This window comes from Arvicanthis niloticus, chromosome 18, assembly GCF_011762505.2.
Source record: "Arvicanthis niloticus isolate mArvNil1 chromosome 18, mArvNil1.pat.X, whole genome shotgun sequence".
In the NCBI taxonomy this organism is placed as follows: Eukaryota; Metazoa; Chordata; class Mammalia; order Rodentia; family Muridae; genus Arvicanthis; species Arvicanthis niloticus.
Window position 1 is genome coordinate 48980508 of NC_047675.1, and position 12734 is coordinate 48993241.

Genomic DNA, 12734 nt, shown 5'->3' on the forward strand with positions numbered 1-12734 from the left:
GAATAGCTCTCATTTGTGTTAGTCTCCTGGAAGAGATCGCTGGAACTGGTCTCGCTTAAATGGGAAACAGGAAAGAGAAGCATTTTCTTCTAGCTGATCAAAACCAATCTGAGTCCTCCGCAGATAGTGGAATTATGTCTTCATCTAACGCTGAAAGGACGCGGTAGCCTCTGTGACCCGGGCAGCTCCTACTTCCCAGGACAGGCTTAGGCGCAGGGCAAGTGAAGAACAAACCGGAAGTACGTCATGCGCCTGCGCCGAGGGGCGTTACGCCTGCGCGCTGGGTGAGGGCGGCGGGGCGGCACCGGCTTGGGCATGGCGGAGGTGGAGTCGGAGTCGGATCAGATCCGACTGAAGTGTATCCGTAAGGAAGGTTTCTTCACCGTGCCTTCAGAACACAGGGTGCGACGGGGTGCCACTCGCGCGGCGCCGTGTGGCAGGGCCAGACTGAAGCGCTCTGGGGCTCTCGGCGTCGCGTTAAAGTTTGAGTCCTAGAGTTCGCCGCGGCGTGTGCAGAAATCGGCCGCCCACAGGCTGGGGGCGGGGTGGGACCGAGGGAGTGCGGCCTCGCGTGAGAAGAGTGGGAGGCTCCCGTGGCGCCTGCAGCCGGGGCTTCTCGCCTTGCGTTACCCACATTCTTGCATCGCCCCTTTTATGTGATGCGGAAGGTGAACCTCAGGGGCGCCGATTTCTGCTCCAGTAGACAGTTGATGGATGGGAAGGGGTTCCTGCAGCAGCCCACGTATGTTTTAACAACTCGTTTATGCTTTGCGAGGCCAAGGCACATTAACTAAGTGCCCCCAGATCACTGCGCTGGAAGCTGAGGTAGCGAAATCGTTCTCAACTGGGGAGAAAATGCACGTGTGCAGTGATTGGTTCCTTAAGTCAAAAATGTCAGTCCTGCGTGGCGGTCCGCACTTGTAATCGTAGTCAAGGAGTTGAGGCAGGATGGTCATTCCAGGTTGGAGGGCAGCCTGGGCTACAGAGTGCAACCTGGACTCCAAGCAAAGATACAAAATAGTGGAGATTTGGAGAAAAGGAGTATATTCTGTAAGAAATTTGTAGAAAGGTTGACATTTGTTTTGGACCAGGAAGTGTTGCCAGAATTTGGGCAGATCTGACAAGGAATGGTATGCCACACTCAGGTAGCAGCACCAAATCATGGTGAAGGGAATTTGGAGTGAACAGGGAGCCTTCGAGATGAGGGAAGGAGAGAGCTAAGAGTGGATCGTGGGGGCAATCAGATATCAGAAAGTAACAAAACCCAGGGCAGGGCAGTTAAGAGAAGGGACCTTGCTGAGGTCCTTCTATCTTCTATCTTCTAACCCAAGAAACGCTTAGTTAATCCACCTATAAAGGCACCGCACCATGAAGATGTATTAGGTTACAGACTCCCCAATAAGACCCCAGAATACTGTGCTCACCCAAGCTATTTCTCTGACTCCTAAAATCCTAGAGGCAGCTGTTGCCCATAAGTGGGCTAATTGTTTTGTTTCGTTGCCTCACCTGACCCTCATCCCAGCCTGCAAAAGGACAAGGATCAGCTACTTCCCTCTGTCTAGAAGCCCCTTCCCACATCTCACAAATGATTACCCCTGGATAGGTCTCCTCACGCATGAGAAGTTGTGACTCCATGTTGGAGGCTGGACTCTCCTGCACTGAGGTGTTTGTGTCCATGGCTTGCTGCCCTTTGTTACTAGACAGCAGACATCTGGAGCACGGGGTTGGAGGGAGTGCTTAGGCCATCTTCAATATGCTTCAGTATTTCAAAGTGATTCCAGTGGTATCCGTCCCCTTTGCTCATCAGAAAATTCCAAATATGTGGTTGCCTTTCTGTTTAGTAAGCAAGATGCAAGTTTCTCAGTGCTAGGTGAGGGTGAGACTCATCACTGTGCTGTTAGCGTCCAGACCCCCACACTGGCTGCCTCTCTCTTTCAGCTGGGAAGATGCCGAAGCGTTAAGGAGTTTGAGAAGCTGAACCGAATTGGCGAGGGCACCTATGGCATTGTGTGTGAGTGGTCAAGACGAAGCTCTGTACTCCAAACCAGGCCAGAGCTTGCTTCCAAACCTTAATCCCTGGTGTGATACTTAAACATAAGCATCAGGTTGCCAACGTCAGCAATCCAGATGTGTAGCTGTGGAGTGGGGATAACTGGCCGGTAAAATGGACTACCTCCGAAAGCTCCTTGCAGCTCCATAGCTGTGAGGAGGCTTTGGCCGAGTATTTGGAAGTTGCATAAGCCAACAAAATGCTTTGTAAGCCATTATGAAATAAGTCTTTCCCCCCTAGATAGACTACCTTCACTGGTATTGGAATATCACACAGGTGAACTCAGAGCAATAGGTTGCATGGGAGAGCTTCTCTCCACATGAGTTGCTGATGGCCAGGTTTCAGCTCAAGAGCAAAACTGGAATCTCCCAACCCAGCTCAAATGAGAACTCCCAAGCTTCCATCCTGGGAATGGAGAAAGGACCAAGTTTTGTTGGACATTACGTTGTCAGAGAAGAAAAAGCATTTCAGTAAACTCTTAAGAGAGGCTCCCATGTGGCCAGGTGGGGCTGTGACAGTTTGAGGTCTACTCCATTGCACATGTGCTCCTGTTTCAGATCGAGCCCGGGATACCCAGACAGATGAGATTGTTGCCCTGAAGAAGGTGCGGATGGATAAAGAGAAAGATGGTGAGCTGGGATCAGGATGCAGGACCACCCTGCCTGCCTGGGCCATCAAAGCAGGAAGGAGAATGGAAGCACAGGTCACCTGAGGTTTCTCAGGACTGATCTGCGGAGGCCATGTGCATTGTAGTTAGGGGTTGGCCCAGCCTGCACCGCAGCCGGAACCTGAGCTCCCTGGGCCCACCAGACCTCCTTCATCTTCGCCAGCTGTAAAACTGCACATTCTCTCAAACCCGTTTGCCCCTGTCCTCTGGGGAAGCCACTGTCTCCCTCCACATCTGCCCGTGTCCTCTGGGGAAGCCACTGTCTCCCTCCACATCTGCCAGTGTCCTCTGGGGAAGCCACTGTCTCCCTCCACATCTGCCAGTGTCCTCTGGGGAAGCCACTGTCTCCCTCCACATCTGCCAGTGTCCTCTGGGGAAGCCACTGTCTCCCTCCACATCTGCCAGTGTCCTCTGGGGAAGTCACTGTCTCCCTCCACATCTGCCAGTGTCCTCTGGGGAAGCCACTGTCTCCCTCCACATCTGCCAGTGTCCTCTGGGGAAGTCACTGTCTCCCTCCACATCTGCCCCTGTCCTCTGGGGAAGCCACTGTCTCCCTCCACATCAGCCAGTAGCCCCACCCACTCCCCTTGTATCCCTAATGAATGCAAGAGCAAGAGTGGTGTTGGTCTCACCATAAATGTCCCTTATGGGAGGACAGGATGTGTGGTGTCTGGGTGGAGTTCGCTAAGCACTTCTGGTTACAGGCATTCCCATCAGCAGCCTGCGTGAAATCACACTGCTCCTGCGTCTCCGCCATCCGAACATTGTGGAGCTGAAGGAGGTGGTTGTGGGTAACCACCTGGAGAGGTGTGTGGTTTCCTGAGTCTCTCCCATACCAAAGGGTCCATGTCCCAGGGCTAACCTTCCCACTGCGGCCACAGACCTTGTTACATACTAGGGAGAAAACAAGATGGCATGCATTCTCTCTCTTTTCCACCTAGCATCTTTCTGGTCATGGGTTACTGTGAACAAGATCTGGCCAGCCTATTGGAAAATATGCCAACACCCTTCTCGGAGGCCCAGGTGTGAGGGGAGGTACTCCACGGGTGCTCCCTGGTTGGTGGATAGCTGTGTTGAGTGTGACAGCTGGAAATGGATGGGGAATGGATGGAGTTACCCAGTGCCTGTGCACAGGCCTGTCACCCCAGGTCTTCTCAGTCCATGTGGCAGGCCACTGGAAAGGAAAAGGGGACTGAGAAATGGCTCAGAGGGGGAAGTGCATGTGTGCATGCAAGTGTGGGGCGGGAGTTTGGATCCTGACACCCATATAAATGTTAGGAGGCTATGGTAGCCTGCCTGTAATCCCAGGATAAGTTCTAGGCTGGCTGGCTAGGTAGAGCAGCTAAATTTGGTCAGCCCTGGGATCAAATGGAAGATGCTGCCACCATATATAACAGAAAGCAGATGATGAAGACACTTGATGTCAACCTCTTTATCTGTAGACTAATGCACGCATACCCACACATACACTGTGCATGCAAACATGTGCATCACATACATGTTCATGTATATACAATAAATAAGTCTGCTGTGGTACTGTCTTAGTTGTGTAGGACATAGCAACAGCCACACTCTGGAGGCTGCTGGTGACCTCCAGGCAGTGCATCAAAGCTCTCCAACCTGTGCCTTCTCATAGGTCAAATGCATCATGCTACAGGTGCTCCGTGGCCTTCAGTACCTGCACAGGAATTTCATCATCCACAGGTGGGCGGGGCAGCCAGGAGGAAGGTGTGCTGGGGGTGTCTGACGGGTGGAAAGGAGTGGGTCAGGGACAGCCATGGTGTCCCACAGTGTCTCGTTCCAAATATATCCAAGAGAGGAGCAGACACCCAGTAGAAATCTAACTGTTCCCAGGCAAGGCTCTTAGATCAAACAAGACTAATCAGGCTTCACTTCTTGGAGAAGGAGGAGGTGGGTGGGTGGGAAGGCAGCAGCCAGAAGCCTTCAGTAGAGTGCACCCACCCAGAGTCTTAGGCCAGGAGCTGCTGTCTCTAGAGATGTCTGTGAGGCGTGGAGCCCACTTGTTTGACCTTTGTGCTGAGGCTGCTGTACCAAGACATGGGTGAAGGCAACCTGGCCTCTCTGCACCGTCTTGATTTGAGAAAGCCCCAGTTAAATGCCAGGAAAGTGTGTCAGGCTGTGGTGACAGCCTGGCTGCCCTTTGGGAAGTCACCATTGTTTTCTTTCCGACCCAGGGACCTGAAGGTGTCCAACTTGCTCATGACAGACAAGGGCTGTGTAAAGACAGGTGGGTGCCGGGTGCTGAGCCTGTGTATGTGGAGGTGGGGGTGTCAGTGTGGCTCTGGAAACAGAGATGACTTGTCTGTCTTCCTAGCCCCAGGCCACCTTAGTCCCGTTCCTTTTCCAGACAGCAGCTCGTTTGTCCTCACTGAGTGATGGTCTCTTCTCTCGCCCTCTGCTGCAGCTGACTTTGGCCTGGCTCGGGCCTATGGCGTTCCAGTAAAGCCAATGACTCCCAAGGTTGTTACCCTCTGGTGAGTTCCTTAGCGTCATGGTGGCCCGTGGGAATTTCTGTGTCTTCCACAGTGTCCTTTGTGTTGCGGCAGATACTTCATAGGGGCCTTGAGAGTCTCGGAGCTGTGTGGGCATGCACATACTGCTGATGCCTGGGTCTGGGCCAACTGCTCGGACAGAGCTAGGCTCAGTGGCCTCCAGACCTCTGCTCTGTTCAGATGAAATGCCATCCTGTGCTGGTCAGCGGTGCTGCCTTTAATTCCAGCACCGGGAGGCAGAAGTAGGCAGGTCTCTGAGTTGAGAAACCCTGACCTGAAAGCAATGCCATCGTACACTAAAGAGCCATAAAGAGCCTGGCTCTGCCTCGGGAAGGGAAGGGAGCTTTCTGCGAGTTTTTGGGGGGAGGAAGAGGGGATAAGGCTGGAGAGGAGTGGTATGGGGGGTTTCCAGTCAGAATTCCTCTGTGTAGCCTGCTCTGAGCTCATTCTGTAGCCTCTGTCTCCTGAGCGCTGAAACTAAAGATGTGTGCACCACTGCCCAGCCTTCTGTGGTTGTTTTGACGGCAGGATGAGGCTGTGCCCAAGGGCAGGGCATTGGTGTCTCTCACATCCTCACCAGGATCCTTATGAGGCCTCAGCAGTGTATTCTCTGACTGCCATCTGAAAGCAAGCTGATGACGATGACGGCATATCTGGGCTTGGATCCATTGGTTCTCACGAGATAGACATGGTGGCTCTCTCAGGCTTAGGGTAGAGGGTGGTCCAAGGGCCACTGGGGACTCTGAGGGAGCTCAGGCTGAAGGAGAAGAGCTGACCAGAGGTAAAATGGGGCCTTTGTCTGCAGGTACCGAGCCCCAGAGCTGCTGCTTGGAACTACTACTCAGACTACCAGCATTGACATGTGGTAGGAGTGGTTTCTGCTCCTAGGGCCTCAAGTCATCTGGCCCTGGAGGTCAGCCCTGGTCAGGGGAACAAGATTGGTGCTGTAGTGATGAGCCTGACCTCGGCACCCAAGGAGGGGGAGCATGAGAACATGGCTGGGGTGCTCACTAGCTCAGGCCTCAGGTTCTCACGAGGCACTGCAGACTTGGGGGGAGAGCCTTATGGCCATTTGCCTACTCCTTCATGGGCGTGTTGCTATGGTGCTAAGCAGAGACCGGCTGCTTCTACAGGGCTGTTGGCTGCATCCTAGCAGAGCTGCTGGCCCATAAGCCCCTTCTCCCTGGCACTTCTGAGATCCACCAGATCGACTTGATTGTACAGCTGTTGGGGACACCGAGTGAGAATATCTGGCCGGTGGGTGTTACAACTCTCAGTCCCCGTCCATGCCTGGTGGCTCTGTCACTCCAGCCCCTGCCTCTTACAGGGTTTCTCCAAGCTGCCGCTGGCCGGCCAGTACAGCTTGAGGAAACAGCCCTACAACAACCTCAAGCACAAGTTCCCGTGGCTCTCAGAGGCTGGACTCCGTCTGCTCAATTTCCTCTTCATGTATGACCCTAAGAAAAGGTACAGACCTCGCCTCTAGACAGCTCCGTGGGCCCTGGCCCCTGCAGAGATGGAAGGACACCTTAAACCCCAATCCTTAAGTTACTTTTGTGGTGTTGGGAATGGAAGCTAAGGCCTTCCTTGCACACGCTAGGCAAGCAGTCTAGCACTGAGCCATCTCAATTCAACAAACCTTTTAAAGATGGTGTCTCACAGCACAGACCATAGATGCCCACTTTCCAGACATGCACAGACACCCATAGGTGCCAGGTGTCCAGTTTGAGCGGCCTTAGGTCTTAGAGCCATTCTGTGCTCTCCTGACAGTGTCCAGGTGTCCAGTTCCCATTTGTTGGAAATTGAATTGGGCTGTTGAACTTGGCTATGTTTTGAGTGAAGTAGGCCTAAGGCCAAAGGTCACTGTCATTCTCCAGGGCAACAGCAGGAGACTGCCTGGAGAGTTCCTACTTCAAGGAGAAGCCGCTGCGTAAGTTCTCTGGATCTCCTTAGGTTCTTGGGCTTGACGAGAAGCCCTCTTTGTCCATATTGGGTGGGCTCCCAGGGCAGGCTCCACAGGGAAGCAGATGGGTCAGGGCCAGCTTAAGTGAGAAGTCCTATGTAAGGCTGGAGCATGCCCCACCAGGAGCCCCTTCTCCAGGCTAGCCCTGAAGCTGCCCTTCTCCTGCAGCGTGCGAACCAGAGCTCATGCCTACCTTCCCCCACCACCGCAATAAGCGTGCTGCCCCAGCTGCCACTGAGGGGCAGAGCAAGCGATGCCGGCCCTGAGAGCGCAGCCAGCCCACCCTTCCACACCCTCGTGGATCATCAGCCAACGACCGGGAGGCCTCCAGGCCAACAGGCCTTTGCTCCTCCAGTTGGCCGTCCTCTTCAGCTGACTCCTCCCTGATACTTCCTCTGTGTCCAGATGCAGAGGGGATGACGGACAGGGACGTTGCTGAGTGGGACACCCAGGATAGACTGGGCTGTGTAGCACCATCTGGGTGGCCTGTCTTGTCAGTGAAGCCCCACTTCCGGGGGAGGGGAGACACAGAGCTAGTGCTGAGGGGCCTGAAGGTCCCATTCAGTGTGTGTTGGAACTGGAGCTGGCCACTAGCCTGGAATGAGCAGGCCCAGGAGATCATAACTGTTCTTGCTTGCCCAGGACAGATAGGCTATAGTGACCCTGGCCAGGGCTGATTGGGCTTCAGGTAGGAAGGAGGGAGCAGGGGTTAGTTGGAGTAGGATACTTTAAGACTGAGAATGAAAGCCCTGGGTGGGTGTGGCTGGCACTGGTGGCCAGGGAGAGAACTGGTGGACTGCTTTTCCAGGGGTGGAGAGATAAAAAGCCTTTCCAGTACACAATTTGGCAGTCCTTTAATGTACTGTGGGGTTTCGATCCATGCAACATGGACAGCGTCCTCTGAGGGCCTGCATGAGGAGCAGAACAGGCTCGGCTGAAGGGGTGTCACTAGAGTGAGTGCTGCTGAGTGGTCATCACTGCCTGGGCCTCTGAGTGGTTGATGAAAACTCAGCCCTTCACTATCCCTATCCTGAGGATTAGTGGTTTAGGGCCCCTAATGAGGGGTCCTGGGCTACCCCGATGGGAGATGAGGCTATAACTTGTTCCTGGTTAACTGTGTGCCAGGAGTGAGCTGCATGGGGCGGTGAGCTGCTTTTTGGCAATAGCCGGAGAAGTGGCTTGTTCACGTTCACCTCTTTGGCTGGTAGGCAGCCGGTTGCTGAGAATCATTCCTGCTGAGAAGGGGTGACAGCTCCCCCCACTGCCTGGGACTGTGCCTCCCACTGCTCCCCCACTGCCTGGGACTGTGCCTCCCACTGCCCCCCCACTGCCTGGGACTGTGCCTCCCACTGCTCCCCCACTGCCTGGGACTGTGCCTCCCACTGCTTTTGCAGCTCCAGGCCTTCTTACCGCAGAGGTGAACCGGGGTCCTCACAGCTAAGTAAGCTCTGCTCTTTTCAGACCCTCCCACATGGCCCAACCGGGATCTTAACTGTGTCACCTGCAAGCTCTTGAGCGAGCTCCTGGGTGAGGGTTTCTCAGCACGTGCAAAGAGGACATATCCTCAATCATAGACGACAGGGATCAGGTCAGGGCTTCAGGCAGTTCATTCATAGGGTGGGGTCTTTCTGAGTTTGGGTACTGTAACACAGATGACCTGGACTTCTCTACCCAGCACATCTGGGCCTGAGGCTAGGGACGAGAGGGAAGGATCTCGTTGATTGAGCTCGGCCTGCTGCACCAGGGCTGAGACGGCACCGGGCGAGAGCGGTCCATGAAGGCTCTACCCTCTTTCAACTGCAGGTCCTGGACTCCCCTGGGGAATAGGAGGGCCAGGGCATCCAGTGGCCTAGGCCCTTTACCAAAAGAAGCACCATGGAAACTCCCCCAAATTCTTGGGGTCCATCTGGGCCTAGGGATGGGCCCCAGGACTGTCATAGAGCAGGGTATCCACCTGTGCTCGTTGCAGCCACAGGCGTCTCTGGTTATCACCAAGAAGTATACGTAGTGAATGAGTTGGGCGGCAGGCAGATAGGGCAGTGCAGTGGGTAGCGTGTAGCTGACGGCAAGTGTCACAGCAGAGGGTGGGTAGGTTGCCAGGGCTCAAGCAGCTGTGGGCCTGGTAGCTCAGAGGCTCAACAGCAGGCCCATAGGCTGAGGATGCTGCTCCTTCTGCCTGCCTGTGTCTGGGGCTGGCTTGCCCAGGGCTTGAAGGGGACTCAGGGGGAGCTAAGTCCCCTGAGCGACTCAGCTCACGGCGCAGAGAGAGGAAGGAGAAAGCAGAGGGTTCTGGCTCCAGCTCCTCTTCCAGAGCCCCGTATGGTGGGCTACTGGCCCGATGCATGTCATCAGCTGGGGGTTCCCAGGGCTGGCCTCCAGAACCCCACAGTTTGGCACTCTGCTCCCAGAGTGGTGGTCTATAAGCCAGTCCCACAGGAGGTGAGTCCAGCCCCGGGGAAGGCTCACCATACAGACTGGCCTCTGAGCTCTCGTCTTCCTGCAGGTCCTGATAGAGGTCCACTGGGGCCCCATAAGCGGCAGGTGTACCCCGAGGGGGCAGGGGTGGTGGCTCCTCATCTTGGGCCAGCCGCTGCTGCAGCCAGGCTACACAGGAGGCTACATCCCCACTAGCCCTCCGAGCTCGGAGCAGCTCCTCCGCTGGCAGCACGCTCGTGCCCAGCTGAGTCAGCACCTCACCTAGGATCTCACACTCCAACCGAAGAGCAAAGCAGCCTAGGGCCACCTGGACCAGCTGGCAGGCAGGCGGCGGGGTGGTCACCATTAGGCGGTGGTTGTCCCTGCGCACATAGCCCATCTTCTGGAAGCTTCGAGTCAGGAGCTCCTCGGAGAGCACGCCCTTCAGCACGTGCACGTAGCCCCCTGAGAAGGTCTGTAAGGAAGGGCCTGGTCAGGTATGTTCTTCACAAGGTTCCTGGATGCAGCCTATGTGGATCCAGTCCTGCCTTGACCTTGGTGCACTTCTGAAGCTTGTGTTCACCCCCCGATACAGTTTTCATCTGTCTGGACTCACGTGAGCTTGGGTGTCAGACATTTCTTCCTCCAAGGGAGAAGCTAGTCTGTGTTTGCTAAGTAAGCATGGCATCACTGAGCCCTGGCCCTTTAGGGTTTGTTCTTTTTTGAGACAAGGTCCTCATTGTATAGCCCAGCTTGACCCTAAACTCTCCATCCTCCTGCCTCAGCCTACAGGAACATTCCACTGTACCTCACTGGCAGGTAGCCTCTTACATTCTGTTCTGCCCTTTACTTTTGTTTCCTCCCAGAACTCTGTAGTATTCCAGAAAGTTTAATGTGCTTTCAAAGCCACCTATGGACCCAAAGCATCAGGCTTTAAGCATGGGTCTTTCTAAGTGTGAACATCTACGACAGCTCTGGGCATCCCTGGAGCACTTCCGGATTAGCAGCCCTTAGGAAGAAGACATCTCCGCACAAGGAGCACTAGCGAGAACACTCTCTTTAGGGGTTTGCACCTTGACTTAAGAGAAAAGGGGCTTTCTCCTAAAACCACACAGCTAGGAGGCTCTGTCCTTGCCAGCTCCACCCCAACACTATTCCTGAACTATTTATTCAATGTCAAGGCCACGCCTGGCCTGGCCTGGCCTGGCTGCCTTTGTCCTCTGAGGCTGATGGGTGGGCCTCTAGCCTGTCAGAATGAATGAAAGTCCTGAAATCTCAGGTATCCCCCGTGGAGCAGCAGGCTGGTGGGGTGTGGAGGGGGAGACGCTTCCATGACAACCAGTGGAGGCTTACCTCGCCCACGTGCTTTCTGACGTCATTGACTTCCCACTCAAAATTAGCTCAGAGCGGCCCTGCCCCCTCTAGGTGGTCTGCCATCTGACCTAGGGACTAGGCCATCCTTGGACCTGGCCAGCTAACCTGGACCCAAGCAGGAACAAGATCCCTGCTGTTCCTGATCTGCCGTTCTCTTTCCAGTCTTAGCGGTCTCCTTTTACAGATGGGACCAGTCCGCATCCTAGAGGAGTTAGGATGACCATAGGACATCAAGTACCTCCCTCACCCACCCACGTCTACCCTACGATTTCCATGGCAACTAGGGCAGTGAGACTACTTCGAGGACAGCCATGTAAGTTCTAGGTGAATGACTCTCTTAGGCATGCATCCCAACACGCCCACGACCCCTCAGCGCAGAACCCTCCCCTGAAGAGGGCCTGAAGCCCCCAAGAGCCTGGACGAGGAAGGGAGTGAAGGAGCGTCACTAACACCATACCTTGATAGTGGTGAACTCCTTCCTCCAGGGCAGCAGGTACAGGTGCACAGCGGCCAGCTCTAGGAGCTCGAAGGCGCGGGCCAGATCGCGGAGGGCTGGCGCCAGGTCAGCTCGGCCCCACAGGCCATCAGTGAACAGCGCCAGCGCATCGTCCTGTAGGGCCCCGTGCAGGTCGAAGTCCTCCACCAGAATCTGCCAGAGCACCGCGCGCAGCGAGGGGTCGCCGCATACCCCCGCGCGGCCGTGCCGCAGCTCGCGTTCCAGGCACAGGCGATAGTCCTCTGACAGCGAGCTACTGCCCATCCTGATCAAGCGCGGGACTAGGTGTCAAACTAGAGACCATGTCATCTCAGCTGTGCGACTGTCGACCAACCCGGCACCCAGCAACCCCAGGGCTCCTTCCAACCTGGAAATAGGGACCTTGACAGCTTAGCAAGTCTCGGAATCTAGGTCCCCTTCAGCCCGGAGACGTGGACGCTGGCAGCTCAGTGACCACAGTACCTATAGCCTCCCCTCCCCAGGAGACCTTCAGCCCCGCTTGCTGAGCGTCCTTGTATCAAAAGCAGCGCCCCCACCAGCTCAACCAGAGCCCCTCTCCCATAGACTGTCCCCGTGGGCGGCGGTGCTACCTGATAGTCGCCAGCTATCCCAGAGAGCTCCGCTTGGGCCTGGGTCTATCCTCGCTCTTCCGCAGAGAGTCGAGCCCGCCCCTTGGCCTTGGTTGTGACGTTGGGGGGCGAGGCTGGAGTCGGGTGCCGCCCTTTTGGCTAAGTAAGAGGGTGGCGGTGTAGGCGTGGCCTGGGTGAAGCTGGGCGTAGCCCTCCCTTGCAGCTCACCTTTTGAGGTCCTCTCAGATTCACTGTCTCCAGTCTTTCAACTAGTCTGAGTGGGAGTACACAGTGGGTGTATAAAACAGGTCATCAGGATGGGCCTCGCGGAGCGGGTCTGAACTAAGCTGGGTTTTTTGTCTCGTTAAACCAACCCACAGAATAGCTAAATACCGGCTAGGCGGGTCCTGTCTAGGGGGCAGATCATGGACCAAAAGGTCAAACACAAGTATTTACAATTTAAAACGGGTGAGATGGTGGATTGCCCAGTGGGTATGAGCACCTGCGTGGCAGCTCACCACCGTCTCTAACTCCAGTTCCTAACATCCACTTTCTGGCCCCTGCATCTGGCACACATTTGGTGTATATACATGCAAACAAAACACTTATACACAGAACAGGAAGTCCTTAGTGGCCCTGCAGGCTTTGTTTCCTGGTCTCTGGTACCTCATTTCTTAGACCCTGAGA

At 55.2% G+C, this 12734-nt stretch overlaps 2 protein-coding genes across 7 annotated transcripts; one reads left to right on the forward strand and one right to left on the reverse strand.

Annotated features, from left to right (window-relative positions):
- Positions 1-264: 264 nt before the first annotated feature.
- Positions 265-8035, forward strand: Cdk10 (cyclin dependent kinase 10). 4 transcript variants are annotated; one of them, XM_034522366.2, is made up of 13 exons: positions 265-402; positions 1939-2011; positions 2608-2679; positions 3422-3524; positions 3659-3740; positions 4354-4421; positions 4913-4965; positions 5143-5212; positions 6036-6095; positions 6364-6487; positions 6558-6697; positions 7108-7160; positions 7362-8035. In XM_034522366.2, exons 1-13 carry the CDS (start codon positions 316-318, stop codon positions 7457-7459), a joined length of 1083 nt encoding a protein of 360 aa, XP_034378257.1. In that variant the 5' UTR covers positions 265-315; the 3' UTR covers positions 7460-8035. The 4 variants fall into 4 exon arrangements, with proteins under 4 accessions (XP_034378257.1, XP_034378258.1, XP_034378259.1 ...); XM_034522367.2 differs by having other exon boundaries at positions 266-364; XM_034522368.2 differs by lacking the exon at positions 265-402 and adding an exon at positions 604-742 and having other exon boundaries at positions 7362-7628.
- On the reverse strand, positions 8022-12200 carry Spata2l (spermatogenesis associated 2 like). Of its 3 annotated transcripts, none has more exons than XM_034522363.2 (3): positions 12069-12198; positions 11440-11845; positions 8022-10083 (listed from the first exon to the last, which is right to left on the reverse strand). In XM_034522363.2, the coding sequence occupies exons 2-3, from the start codon at positions 11740-11742 to the stop codon at positions 9106-9108; spliced, it is 1281 nt and encodes a 426-aa protein (XP_034378254.1). In that variant the 5' UTR covers positions 11743-11845; positions 12069-12198; the 3' UTR covers positions 8022-9105. The 3 variants fall into 3 exon arrangements, with proteins under 3 accessions (XP_034378254.1, XP_034378255.1, XP_034378256.1); XM_034522364.2 differs by having other exon boundaries at positions 8778-10083; positions 11440-11771; positions 12069-12200; XM_034522365.2 differs by having other exon boundaries at positions 8778-10083; positions 11440-11743; positions 12069-12173.
- Positions 12201-12734: the final 534 nt, after the last annotated feature.